At 42.0% G+C, this 15,298-nt stretch overlaps 1 protein-coding gene across 2 annotated transcripts in view; it reads right to left on the bottom strand.

Annotated features, from left to right (window-relative positions):
* The window catches only part of LOC115167410 (cadherin-8-like), a 73,243-nt gene that overhangs the window by 33,271 nt on the left and 24,674 nt on the right, over nucleotides 1-15,298 (bottom strand). For both annotated transcript variants that reach the window (XM_029721815.1, XM_029721816.1), the window contains exon 3: nucleotides 8,372-8,666. In XM_029721815.1, coding sequence (XP_029577675.1) covers nucleotides 8,372-8,666 — 295 coding nt within the window. The remainder of the gene's footprint in view (nucleotides 1-8,371; nucleotides 8,667-15,298) is intronic.

Here is a 15,298-nt window from a genome sequence, read left to right as displayed (position 1 = left end):
TCCCAAAACTGAAAAAATAAAAACATATATACACTGCTCAAAAAAATAAAGGGAACACTTAAACAACACAATGTAACTCCAAGTCAATCACACTTCTGTGAAATCAAACTGTCCACTTAGGGAGCAACACTGATTGACAATACATTTCACATGCTGTTGTGCAAATGGAATAGACAACAGGTGGAAATTATAGGCAATTAGCAAGACACCCCCAATAAAGGAGTGGTTCTGCAGGTGGGGACCACAGACCACTTCTCAGTTCCTATGCTTCCTGGCTGATGTTTTGGTCACTTTTGAATGCTGGCGGTGCTTTCACTCTAGTGGTAGCATGAGATGGAGTCTACAACCCACACAAGTGGCTCGGGTAGTGCAGCTCATCCAGGATGGCACATCAATGCGAGCTGTGGCAAGAAGGTTTGCTGTGTCTGTCAGCGTAGTGTCCAGAGCATGGAGGCGCTACCAGGAGACAGGCCAGTACATAAGGAGACGTGGAGGAGGCCGTAGGAGGGTAACAACCCAGCAGCAGGACCGCTACCTCCGCCTTTGTGCAAGGAGGAGCAGGAGAAGCACTGCCAGAGCCCTGCAAAATGACCTCCAGCAGGCCACAAATGTGCATGTGTCTGCTCAAACGGTCAGAAACAGACTCCATGAGAGTGGTATGAGGGCCCGACGTCCACAGGTGGGGGTTGTGCTTACAGCCCAACACCGTGCAGGAAGTTTGGCATTTGCCAGAGAACACCAAGATTGGCAAATTCACCACTGGCGCGCTGTGCTCTTCACAGATGAAAGCAGGTTCACACTGAGCACGTGACAGACGTGACAGAGTCTGGAGACGCCGTGGAGAACATTCTGCTGCCTGCAACATCCTCCAGCATGACCGGTTTGGCGGTGGGTCAGTCATGGTGTGGGGTGGCATTTCTTTGGGGGGCCGCACAGCCCTCCATGTGCTCGCCAGAGGTAGCCTGACTGCCATTAGGTACCGAGATGAGATCCTCAGACCCCTTGTGAGACCATATGCTGGTACGGTTGACCCTGGGTTCCTCCTAATGCAAGACAATGCTAGACCTCATGTGGCTGGAGTGTGTCAGCAGTTCCTACAAGAGGAAGGCATTGATGCTATGGACTGGCCCGCCCGTTCCCCAGACCTGAATCCAATTGAGCACATCTGGGACATCATGTCTCGCTCCATCCACCAGCGCCACGTTGCACCACAGACTGTCCAGGAGTTGACGGATGCTTTAGTCCAGGTCTGGGTGGAGATCCCTCAGGAGACCATCCGCCACCTCATCAGGAGCATGCCCAGGCGTTGTAGGGAGGTCATACAGGCACGTGGAGGCCACACACACTACTGAGCCTCATTTTGACTAGTTTTAAGGACATTACATCAAAGTTGGATCAGCCTGTAGTGTGGTTTTCCACTTTAATTTTGAGTGTGACTCCAAATCCAGACCTCCATGGGTTGATAAATTGGATTTCCATTGATTATTTTTGTGTGATTTTGTTGTCAGCACATTCAACTATGTAAAGAAAAAAGTATTTAATAAGATTATTTCTTTCATTCAGATCTAGGATGTGTTGTTTAAGTGTTCCCTTTATTTTTTTGAGCAGTATATATATACGGTTTAAAATCATACCATCAATTTCAAAATACCCCGGCCAGTATACGGTACAAACAGTATATCACCCAAGCCTAATTCATAATATGCTTAATAAAACTTTGCTCATGTAAAACTGCATTCTCACATAGTCATCTCTTCCATGCAAATGTCAATAATGTAAATGAACATCTGCTTCCAGCTCACACTCTCAAACACATAGATCCCCTGAAAGCAGCTCACTCTCCAGATCCCAATCCCCTGAATTCTGATCACCTGTTCACACACCTGTATGTCATTATCACACACTATTTAGTTCAGTTCTTTACACCCCATCATTGTGAGGTATTGTTTGTTTAGTGACACACTTCTACTTCCTGTGTCTGATAGTTTCGTTACTAGCCTTTTCCCTGCCTGTACTGTTGACTTTTTGGACCCCCTGTGTATGACCTTCTGCCTGCCCCTGGACCCAGCCACCTGCCTCTTCCTGTGGTCCTTTACCAATAAACACCTGCTGTGCCCTGCACTTGAAACCAGCTCTCTGTCTCCCATTGTGTTCATTACAACATAAATATATATATATATATATATATATATATATATATATATATATATATATATATGTATGTTAGGAAGGTGACTGAGCACCTCACTGTGTTTTTACATGTGAGAACTGGACTACGCTTGCCAGCTAAATTAAGTATGTAAAAAGCTAGGCAACATAAATGTAATATCAATGTAAATCATATGACAGCAGCTACTGTATACACTGGGCCTTGATTAGGCCTGTAGTATCACATATAGCATGTTCCATTCTCAGCATGCTCTCCATCCCTCCCTTCTCCATCATGAGAGGGATAATGTCAGTGTCGAGCATCGTACTGATTACCTGGTCAAAGGGGATCAGTCGCATCACTCCAGCCGACACAATGCTGCCCAGACCCATTAGCGCTGGCCATGGGTGTTTATGTACCTTCCTCTCACCACAAGAGCTGCCCGGACAAAAACACACTTCAGCTCATTCATTTCCCTCTCTTTTATCACATGTTGTCTCTTATCTCTTCTTCGTTTTTTTGGGGATTCATGGCCGGGTGACTTTTGAAAAGCGCCAGTCGGGGGTTTTGTCCTTCGTTTCATTGAGCTCTTTACCATTCATCCGCAGAGCCAATCTTATGCAGAACATATTGAAGGGCATCATTACCTGGGAGCCTGTAGTTTTTGTTCACTCTCCAAGGAAGACCAAGCTGAGGTATTAGAGAGGGAGAGATCAGGCTCAGCCACACAGGGTAGCAGGCCAAATGACACGCAAACAACAGCAAGTTTGGAACTGCAGGGCACAGTTGTGTTAATGCAGTTGTTGGTATGTTAGGTGTGCCACAGAGTGCATGCTACATAGAAAGCCTACATACCGTATGCTACAAAGAACAAATGCCTTAGGAGGCTTTGAAAGACCAGAGACTCATCATATTACATGCATAATTCAGAGTTACGCTGGATAATAAATAACGTGATGAATAAGTCATGTGTGAGTCAGTGTGTGTGTGTGTGTGTGTGTGTGTGTGTGTGTGTGTGTGTGTGTGTGTGTGTGCGTGCGTGCGTGTGTGTGCTCTTTCATTATTTTGGTACAACCCGACAGATGCGTCAGCTAGGTGATTGATTCAATTGAATGATGGCAGAACCAGTCCAGACAATGCCTGTTGTCTCTGCATATTCACACTGTTTGTCGGACAAAACAACAAATTCCCAAAACTTGAAATTGTTTTCCATCATCCAACAAGCCATATCAAAAGGCTGTTTCAAAAGATGAATATAGATTTGTATATAAGCATAGGTAACCAGAGAGAGAGAGAGAGAGCGAGAGAGAGAGAGAGAGAGAAAGAACACTCCAAACGCAGAATAAGGTGAAATAGAAGGAGCAAGTTATTTACAGCTAGGCCCAGCTTGTCTGTGAAGTCCCCTCTGCCTTGGACTCCTGTCCTATCCCTATTTAGCAGCACCGAATGGGCTGGCTGGGCTGAGAGAGTCACTCCAGGTTCACTGGCCTGACCCCTGCCTCAGCTGAGGCCATGGGCCTTCTACAGCACCATGCCTGGCCTGCACGGCAGATGTGACTCTGCTATGGCCCAGCTGCACACAGTGTCAAAGGCCCACAACCCCCTGCCTCCCTGCCCATCTGCCAGAACCTAGAGTCCTGAATCAGAAAGGCGAGTCACACCAGACAGAAGCCCTCCACCAATGTTCTCCACCAAGTTGTTACAGTTGAAGACCATGGTCTAAAAATGTATGTTTTCAAAGATAAGACTATGACCCTCCAATTAAGCTATAATGTTCCACTGCCACTACTCCAAAGCCACGGTTTTGTTCAGAATTGACAGCAAGATCAGCGTTATACTACCAAGATCTGATCATATGTTTGATGACATCAAGGAAGGAAAATGTATAACACATCTGGCCTAAATGGAGCGTGGAATAGCATCAAAATAGCCCTGCTGTCCTGATATGAATCTGACACCTGTAATGTGTTGAAATATTGTGTGTACGAGCATCTCACAGTTGACTAATGTAACCCATATCTGAGTCTTCACCTATGTCCCTTTGCTTTTTTCACTTGTGATCGATGCCTCTCCTCACATGCTTTGATATAAAAACATGTTATGTTTCACTCTGTATATGATTCATTTAGGAAGTTGTGTTAATATTAAAATGAGGTGTCTAATGTACGTATACTATATGATAATGTGCCCAATGGAAGTCCGCATGTAGCACTCATTTCCATACGTCTCTCCTTGATCAAGTCAAAATCAATGACGACAACTCTTTACTTATTTCCCAAGCTGCCATCATTGATCAATGCATAATCAGAAATATCATTAGAGCCACAGACCACGCCTGTTAGTCCTGTTACCAACGTTCATAATAACTTTCAAAATGCAAATGAACTCCAGGTAATCTATTAATGTCACTTCAATTTCATGTCTGTGCTCCAATTTAGCAGATCCTGACACGTTTGCACGCCTGGTGCTTCTGTACACAGGCTCATTTTACAGGGGGTTGAGAGCGGCCGCGCTGCGAGGAGAGGAGGGCTGAGGAGCGACATGCCATCTGTCTCTCCACCAGTTTATTAATCGCCTTGATAATGAAGCAGGCACAGGCAAGGCTCCCGAGACCTCACGTTGGATTTTTAGGTGGCAAAACAACTTTCCAAGTTTATTTCTCTGTGTAGCAATTATTGTCATTCACACCCTTTCTTTGGTAGAGAGGAGGGTTGGACGACCTGATTCTAATTACCTGAATCGTCACTTCAAGCAGACTCTGTAATTTAAACTACATCACAATCCCCCTGTTAGCTCCAGAAGGCAGGGAGCTCTATAATTCCAGCGTATGGTTGGAGGACCTAGTGGGGGAATTTGCTTGCTTGTCTTGGCCTTAAAGTCAAAGACCCCATTAACAAGAAAACAGATCCAATAATCCAATGAGATTTGTCCAATCCGTACAAATGATGCATAATTCCCCTTGTGAGAAGACCTATACCAATAAGTAATAAACTCATTTAGAATTTAAGACAAATTGAAATATATAAATAACATGAATATACATACAGAATTTTCACACTTCCAGTATCAAAACATTCATGGATGAGTATAGTGTATTAAATATTAATGTATAATAATATAAAACCTTTATCAGGACATTTGGTGCCTGTTCAAAAATGTATTTGCCTACACTCAAAGGCTGATAGGAAGATGTAATAAAAATGAATACGACAGACACCCCAATAACTTCCTGTTTGAGATAATGTTTAAGACATGCAGTCAGGTATAAAAAAATACATAATTCCCCCCCAAAATGTTGTTTTCTAATGTCCTCTTAGAATGAGATCATTAAGTGTTACTATCAGGGAACCAGATCAGAGTAAGATAACTGGAGAATCCCCTATAGGTTGAATTCACACAAGTAAAATAAATGTCATGACATGTACTCTGCACTCTTTTGTCTTTCAATGGAGAATGTTAGTACACCAATAACAAAACCAAAACTGTAAATGGTTTTTATTTTATTTGTTACTCAATAAATGATATAATATGAAGTGAACAAAGCTACGATTCTTATCCAGCTCACCTTCAGAAAGAACAAGGCATTCTCCTGCATGTTCTATTAACCTTTGTGTTCGCCTGCACACTGGAAACATGAAGACCTTACCAGCACACGTCACATATATTTTCTTCTAGTGGTAACTGCCTGCCAAGGTTGTGATGACACTGGGGCATTGTATAGCCTATATTTGAATGTGTACCATGAGAGGCATGTCAGCCCAAACATTTGAAAAGCTAACCTTTATTTGATAAAGCTCCAAATAACAGCTTACGGTTTTGGAATTGACCTCAAGCTCTTTTTAATACTTTTGAGTTATGTTTTTGTTAGAAATCCAACAGTCTCTATGTTAATAAGAGTTTATTTTCATCTGTTTCCGCAGTAGACTTTATTGGAATTTTAAAGCACAACACGAAAGTAGAGCATCAGTGAGTTCTATATAAAATCTCATTTTAGTGTGATAGAAATTAAACACAAAAGATTGATGAATATGAGACGGGAGATGAAAAAACACTGAATGTTTGTTTGTGTCTTTATGTCCAGAGCTTTTGATTCCTTCCATAACGCCACAACACATAAAAACTTAAAAAGACGGAAACAAGTCGTTTCAAAAAGCCTTTCAAGCTAACAAGAGAACATTGGTGAATGTTTAATTAATCAGCAGTGATCAAAAAAAAAGAAATAACAAAAGCCACCAACTTCCATTTTTATATTGCATTCCCATTGGCAAATTCCAGTCTCTGCAGTCAACTAGCACTTTGCTTTTCACCCCACTACTAGCAATTCCCCTCACTTCACTGTCAAAACTCACGGATAAATACAATGAGCATTTCAATTGAGAACAGCACACTACAGTTAATACGGAAACCATTCAGACCCCATGACTTTTTTCATATTTTGCTACATTACAGCCGTATTCTAAAAATGATTCAATATTTTTTTCCATCATCAATCTACACACAATACCCCATAATGACAAAGCGAAAACAGGTTAAGAATTTTTTGCAAATATATTAAATACAGAAATACTGTATTTACATATGTTTTCAGACCCTTTGCTATGAGACTCGAAATTGAGCTCAGGTAAATCCTGTTTCCATTGATCATCCTTGAGATGTTTCTAGAACTTGATTTGAGTCCACGTGTGGTGAATTCAATTGATTGGACATGATTTGGAATGGCACACACCTGTCTATATAAGCTTCCACAGTTGACAGTGCATGTCAGAGCAAAAACCAAGCCATGAGGTCGATGGAATTGTCCATAGAGCTCCAAGACAGGATTGTGTCGAGGCACAGATCTAAGGAAGGGTATAAAAAAATGGCTGCAGCATTGAAGGTCCCCAAGAACACAGTCGCCTCCATCATTCTTTAATGGAATAAGTTTGGAACCACCAAGACTCTTCCTAGACCTGGCCGCCTGGCCAAATTGAGCAATCGGGGGAGGAGAGCCTTGGTTCGGAATGGTCACTCTGACAGAGCTCCAGAGTTCCTCTGTGGAGATGGGAGAACCTTCCAGAAGGACAACCATCTCTGCAGTACTCCACCAATCAGGCCTTTGTGGTAGAGTGGCCATACGGAAACCACTCCTCAGAAAAAGGCAAATGACAGCCCATTTGGAGTTTGCCAAAAGGCACCTAAAGGATTCTCAGACCACGAGAAACAAGATTCTCTGCTCTGATGAAACCAAGATTGAACTCTTTGACCGGAATGCCAAGTGCCACGTCTGGAGGAAACCTGCCACCATCCCTACGGTGAAGCATGGTGGTGGCAGTATCATGCTGTGGGGATGTTTTTAGCGGCAGGGACTGGGAGACTAGTCAGGATTGAGGGAAATATTAACCAAGCAAAGTACAGAAAGATCCTTCAGGAAAACCTGCTCCAGAGTGCTCAGGACCTCAGACTGGGGCGAAGGTTCACCTTCCAACAAGACAATGACCCTAAGCACACAGCCAGTTCAACGCAGGAGTGGCTTCGGGACAAGTCTCTGAATGTCCTTGAGTGGCCCAGCCAGAGCCCGGACTTGAACCCAATCTAACATCTCTGGAGAGACCTGAAAATAGCTGTGCAGCGACGCTCCCCATCCAACCTGACAGAGCTTGAGAGGATCTGCAGAGAAGAACGGGAGAAACTCCCCAAATAGAGGTGTGCCAAGCATGTAGCATCATAGCCAAGAAGACTCGAGGCGTTTCCAAAGGAGTTTCCACAAAGTACAGAATAAAGGGTCTGAATACCTATATAAATGTGATATTTCCTGGGGTTTTTTATTTAGAAATTTGCTAAACTTTATAATAACTTGTTTTTGCTTTGTCATTATGGGTTATTGTGTGTAGATTGACGAGGAGAAACATAAATTTAATCCAACTTTTGACTGGTACTGTATATGGTATCCCCTTGCAGGAATTGTTACTACTCAACGCTGAGGACCATATTTAATATGACAACATGGAATTCATGATGGTAACACGTAATTGAAAAGTCAGGCAAAAATCTGTTCTATGTTTGTATTATAATGACGTCCAATGTTGTCATCACTATACACCCCAAAAAAATGGGTTATTAAATATCACGATAGTTACCTAAATACCCTACAATTACACATACATAAAGATTACATTCTCAAATGATGTAGTGATTCGTTTTTATGCCTGCAGAAAGAGAAGTGAAGGCCTTCACTTGACTTACCCACTTGAGACATCTCTGGGACAGAGGCCCGGTAGGGGCCTTCAACGAACTGTGGCGGATTGTCGTTGATATCCTGCACCTTTATGATGAACTCTGAGGGCGGTTCCAGGGGTTGATCGGTGTCTCTGTTAGTGACTTGTGCTGTAAGAGTGTACTCTGCCTTCTCCTCTCTGTCCAGTCTCTTCATGGCATGAATATCTCCCGTAATCTCGTTGATGGCAAAGATGGTACCCGCCCCTTCGCCAGCCAGGACATACTTTATTGGTGTGCTGCCAACATCCAAATCTGTGTGTAGCTGAAAAAAAATGAATGAATTGGTAAGTTTCACAATGTATTCTTATATCATTGGCATAATCTTTAAGTTAACTGATAAGAGTTTTATGTTGAAAAACAATGTTGGCTCAACTGGCGTAGTCATAAACATTTTTCTTTGTACATATTGATAACTGAGGCCCACTGAGAACAAAACATATGGTCAACTGATACACAATAGAAAGTGGGTCATGTCTGCTTTATTATCTTATCATGAAGCACAGTATACAAATAACAATGCCAGCACACATTAGTGCAAAAAATACTCTATGGCCAGAGGTTTTTGTTCTTACCAACATCAAACACTTTCATTGCCTATATGTACAGTGGTGTAAAGTACTACTTAAGTCATTTTTGGGGGTATCTGTACTTTATATTTTTGACAACTTTTAGTTTTACTCCACTATATTCCTAAAGAAAATATGTACTTTGTACTCCATACATTTTACCTGACACCCAAAAGTACTATTTACATTTTGAATGCTTAGCAGGATAGGGAAATTGTCTAATTCACACACTTATCAAGACAAAATCTCTGGCCATCCCGACTGCATCTGATCTGGCAGACTCACTAAACACAAATGCTTTGTTTGTAAATTATGTCTGAGTGTTGGAGTGTGCCCCAAGAAAATTCTGCATTCTGGTTTGATGTTTATTTTAGAAATTACATTTACTTTTGATACTTACGTTTATTTAAAACGTAAGACTTTTACTCAATATTTTACTGGGTAACGTTCACTTTTACTTGAGTCATTTTCTATTAAAGTATCTTTACTTTTGCTGAAGTATGAGATTTGGGTACTTTTTCCACCACTGCCTATGTATAGAATCACCTGTCAAGGTCTTTGACACTGCCGTCTGGCAAGCGAGCACACATTGTGTGAACATTAGCGGATTCAAGTACAGACAACCCTTTTCATGTTTCAAACGACTAAAGAGATTCATAAGGAATAAGATGATAACAGAAATGGAGCTCCAAGGTAAGAGACAGTTTTTTTTCAAATGAGGAGCGAATATGGCTGGTTTTATTCTATCCTTATGTTAGGAACTTGATCCCAAATGTAAGTGACTAAGGATTGCAGGGGGGATGGGATCATAAAGTAGAACATTTGCAAATTGGACAATGTTCAGCATCGGTCTGAAACATGGCCAGAAGCAGTGCTTTTTCTAATTTGTATTTTTGTAAAGATCTTGCACCAGAACATCCTATTCAGCAACTTCCATTTCATTTTCTGCCCTGAAATTTGCCAGAGGTATTCCTTTGAGACCATGTTTGGGGACAGAGTAACACGGTAAAATGTGTGTACAAAAATCCAGACCTCTATAAAGCCTCCATGATTGTTTTATAAACCCGTTTTATGCATATACTGTCTCAAAGGTGCTGTTCACAGACACTGACAAAGCACATTCACTTAAATTGTCACACCTTGCACTTTTGTTTTCCTAATTGTGCCATCGTTTCACATGAAAGATGTGGCTCATTAACACAACAGCTTCACATCATTCCACACACTACAAAACCCTTTAAATGAGCCCAAATGAATGTCTGTCAGTTTACTTGGAGGCTATCTCTATGTGTGTTTGTGTGTGTGTGTGTGTGTGTGTGTGTGTGTGTGTGTGTGTGTGTGTGTGTGTGTGTGTGTGTGTGTGTGTGTGTGTGTGTGTGTGTGTGTGTTTGTGTGTGTGCGTGCGTGCAAGTGTGTGCAAGTGTGTGAAAAATCGTACACGGTATGAAGTCTTCCTTGCATAATTTGATCAATTATTCTATCATGGAACAAAAATAAATATCAGTCGCCCCCCCATCATATGAATAAATGTATGTATAGTAAGCAGTGAGAAACCAACTCTCACCAGAATGTTTCTAGATACAGTGCATACTGTCCAGTGTAAATGGTGCCTCTTTCCCTCTCGTAGGACAATCTTTACACCACAATGCACAAGTAATCATCAGAGAGGAGAATTAAAGAAAAGGGGCTGACAAGGCTGTCTATCATTAACCAAGTTAGCAAGGCAACAAAACTGCACCGGCAAACAATGACATTCTGGGAACACTTAACCTTAACCGTTTTGTGTTCATTAAAACTGTTCTGTCCACGTTTGCAATTGCAATGATAATGTTATATGGTACAGACACTCAACCACTCAAACCCTCAAACTGCACTTAAGACCAAGTCTGCACTAAATAAGCATAAGTAGATTAATGAGTGGAAAATAACCCAATAGCAATGTCACAACCGCAGCCTTGCATGATAATGAAAACTGCTCACATATCCGGACTTCCCATCATGCATCTATTTATCTATGTTTATTAGAAACCCCTCTGCATGTAAGAACTCAGACGTCACGCTTATTGGCCTGCATTATAGTTCACTGCTTCATTATGAATCTCAATGCACAATGAGGGGAATCATACCCTCTTCCCACTGTACCCCCAATCACTGCCACATGGGGCTGCTTTTACTGTCAAGCTCAGGAGAAAATATGTCACTCCATACTCAAGATGAGCTTTTATAGCAATCGGAGGAACAATAGTGCATCCTAATGAGAAACATCTCATTCCCCTCGGCCTCAGGCTCCACACTTAAGTGTGGCGTTAAGCCCTACAAGGGGAATTAATGATTTTGCTCCTTGTCAGGGCAAGTGGTGGAGAGGGCATGTGCTGCTCCTCTATGCAGGGAGAGGGAGTATGAGGGAGAGGGGGCCCTGTCACCCTGTAAGGCTGGGTGTCAGCTGGCGTCTAGCATGTCAGAGCAGTTCCCCATCTGAATCTCATCGCAAGGCTCAATTAGGCAGGGTTTCTTTGTGCTGTTCGCTCTGGAAGCTTAAATCCTTATATGCTGATTTGTGTGGTGAAATTCATCCAAAAATACTTGCTTTTTTTCTACAAATGAGGATGTGGGGTATCTGTGTGTGGGTATCCAATTGATACAGTTGAAGGTGGAAGTTTACATGCACTTAGGATGGAGTCATTAAAATTTGTTTTTTGGGCTAGTCGGTTAGGACATCTACTTTGTGCATGACACAAGTAATTTTTCCAACAATTGTTTACAGACAGATTATTTCACTTATAATTCACTGTATCACAATTCCAGTCGGTCAGAAATTGACATACACTAAGTTGACTGTGCCTTTAAACAGCTTGGAAAATTCCAGAAAATTATGACATGGCTTTAGAAGCTTCTGATAGGCTAATTGACATTATTGGAGTCAACTGAAGATGTACCTGTGGATGTATTTCAAGGCCTACCTTCAAACTCAGTGCCTCTTTGTTTGACATCATGGGAAAATCAAAATAAATCAGGCCAGAAAAAAAATTGTAGACCTCCACAAGTCTGGTTCATCCTTGGGAGCAATTTCCAAACGCATGAAGGTACCACGTACATCTGTACAAACAATATTATGCAAGTATAAACACCATGGGACCACGCAGCCGTCATACCGCTCAGGAAGGAGACGCATTCTGTCTCTTAGAGATCAACGTACTTTGGTGCGAAAAGTGCAAATCAATCCCAGAACAACAGCATAGGACCTTGTAAAGATGCTGGAGGAAACAGATACAAAAGTATCTATATCCACAGTAAAACGAGTCCTATATCGTCATAACCTGAAAGGCCACTCAGCAAGGAAGAAGCCCCTACTCCAAAACCGCGTTAAAAAAGCCAGACTACGTTTTGCAACTGCACACGGGGACAAAGATCGTACTTTTTGGAGAAATGTCCTCTGGTCTGATGAAACAAAAATATAACTGTTTGGCCATAATGACCATCGCTATGTTAGGAGGAAAAAGGGGGAGGCTTGTAAGCCAAAGAACACCATCCCAACCATGAAGCACAGGGGTGGCAGCATCATGTTGTGGGGGTGCTTTGCTGCAGGAAGGACTTGTGCAATTCACAAAATAGATGGCATCATGAGGATGGAAAATATGTGGATATATTGAAGCAACATCTCAAGACATCAATCAGAAAGTTAAAGCTTGGTCGCAAATGGGTCTTCCAAATGGACAATGACCCCAAGCATACTTCCAAAGTTGTGGCAAAATGGCTAAAGGACAACAAAGTCAAGGTATTGGAGTGGCCATCACAAAGCCCTGACCAAAATCCTATAGAACATTTGTGGGCAGAACTGAAAAAGTGTGTGCAAGCAAGGAGGCCTACAAACCTGACTCAGTTACACCAGCTCTGTTAGGAGGAATGGGCCAAAATTCACCCAACTTATTGTGGGAAGCTTGTGGAAGGCTACCCGAAATGTTTGAACAAAGTTAAACATTTTAAAGGCAATGCTACCAAATACTAATTGAGTGTATGTAAACGTCTGACCCACTGGGAATGTGATAAAATAAATAAAAGCTGAAATAAATCATTCTCTCTACTATTATTCTGACATTTCACATTCTTAAAATAAAGTGGTTATCCTAACTTACCTAAGACAGGGAATTTTTACTAGGATTAAATGTTAGGGGTTGTGAAAAACTGAGTTTAAATGTATTTGGCTAAGGTGTATGTAAACTTGCGACTACAACTGTATCTAACGCAACATGTGAGCAAGTGTGAACAGACTGAAACCCTGTTTACAGCTGGTATGATAATGAGAATTATTATTTCCTAGTTGAATTACTATTTACGAGTTCTCATATGATCGGATCACAATCAGATAAAGGGTCAGATACGATGTCCATATTGCTCACTGTAATAATTTCTCACTGTATGAGGCCACAGTCATCATAGGGGCTGTAGTACTAAAAACATGGCATCAAATGTATATAAAGTATATTCCACTTTACCTTAAGGCTACACTAAGTAATTACTTAATGTAGTTACTTGATTCTGAGCAAAAATTCTAGCAATTTATATAGACACTTTTTCATTAGGAAGATTGAATTTGTTAATTACACCTACATGAATAATCTGTAATTCTAAATATTGCAATAACATTTGGAATTTAAGGAACAGATGGCTCGATGCATGATATATGATACACTTAGCTATTCTTGGGGACAATTTTCCCTGCAGTCCATCCCATGAAAGTACCATTTTAATCAAATCTGACAAAAATGTCCTCAGTGAGAACCACACTACTCCACCAATGAGAGGTACAATAATTACAGTCAGATCCACTGTCTTGAATGGTGCAACTTCTCAATGCAGAACCCTATGGAGAAAGAGAAGAGGAAGAAATGGCGGCCATTGTGTTATTGTTGAGCCAGACTATTGCTTCACAAGATTAATTCAAAGGCAAAAAGATCACAGAGCAAATGACTCGGCTACCTTTAGTCTAAGAGGCCAATGCAATTAGATGTGCTCATCCATGAAAATATGTTGTGTGTGTGTGTGTGTGTGCGAGTGTGGTGTGTGATGAGGGTGTAATGTGTACGTGTGTGTGTTCGTGCATGTGTGCGCCTGTGTGTGTGTGTGTGTGTGTGTGAGGAGTTTGTAGTGTGTGTGTGCGTGTGTGTCCGTACGTGCGTCCATATGTGTGTGTGTGTGAGGAGGGTGTATTTCAGACTGTCCGCCTGCTGAGAGAAAATGATTCTGGAGTACACTTTAAAGGCCTTACATGCTATAGTGAGGGAATAACCTTTGTTATGTAAGAAACTATCCCTATACAGTGAGGGAGAAAAGTATTTGATCCCCTGCTGATTTTGTACATTTACCGACTGACAAAGAAATGTTCAGTCTATAATTTAATGGTAGGTTTATTTGAACAGTGAGAGACAGAATAACAACAAAAAAATCCAGAAAAACGCATGTCAAAAATGTTAGGAATTGATTTGCATTTTAATGAGGGAAATAAGTATTTGACCCCTCTGCAAAGCATGACTTAGTACTTGGTGGCAAAACCCTTGTTGGCAATCACAGAGGTCAGACGTTTCTTGTAGTTGGCCACCAGGTTTGCACACATCTCAGGAGGGATTTTGTCCCACTCCTCTTTGCAGATCTCCTCCAAGTCATTAAGGTTTCGAGGCTGACGTTTGGCAACTCGAACCTTCAGCTCCCTCCACAGATTTTCTATGGGATTAAGGTCTGGAGACTGGCTAGGCCACTCCAAGACCTTAATGTGCTTCTTCTTGAGCCACTCCTTTGCTGCCTTGGCCGTGTGTTTTGGGTCATTGTCATGCTGGAATACCCATCCACAACCCATTTTCAATGCCCAGGCTGAGGGAAGGAGGTTCTCACCCAAAGTTTGACAGTACATGGCCCCGTCCATCGTCCCTTTGATGCGGTGAAGATGTCCTGTCCCCTTAGTAGAAAAACACCCCCAAGGCATAATGTTTCCACCTCCATGTTTGACGGTGGGGATGGTGTTCTTGGGGTCATAGGCAGCATTCCTCCTCTTCCAAACACGGTGAGTTGAGTTGATGCCAAAGAGCTCCATTTTGGTCTCATCTGACCACAACACTTTCACCCAGTTGTCCTCTGAATCATTCAGATGTTCATTGGCAAACTTCAGACGGGCATGTATATGTGCTTTCTTGAGCAGGGGGACCTTGCGGGCGCTGCAGGATTTCAGTCCTTCACAGCGTAGTGTGTTACCAATTGTTTTCTTGGTGACTATGGTCCCAGCTGCCTTGAGATCATTGACAAGATCCTCCCGTGTAGTTCTGGGCTGATTCCTCAC

Source organism: Salmo trutta, chromosome 29, assembly GCF_901001165.1.
Source record: "Salmo trutta chromosome 29, fSalTru1.1, whole genome shotgun sequence".
Classification (NCBI taxonomy): Eukaryota; Metazoa; Chordata; class Actinopteri; order Salmoniformes; family Salmonidae; genus Salmo; species Salmo trutta.
The sequence above is the reverse complement of the archived record's forward strand: the minus strand, read 5'-3'. Positions and strand labels throughout refer to the sequence as shown.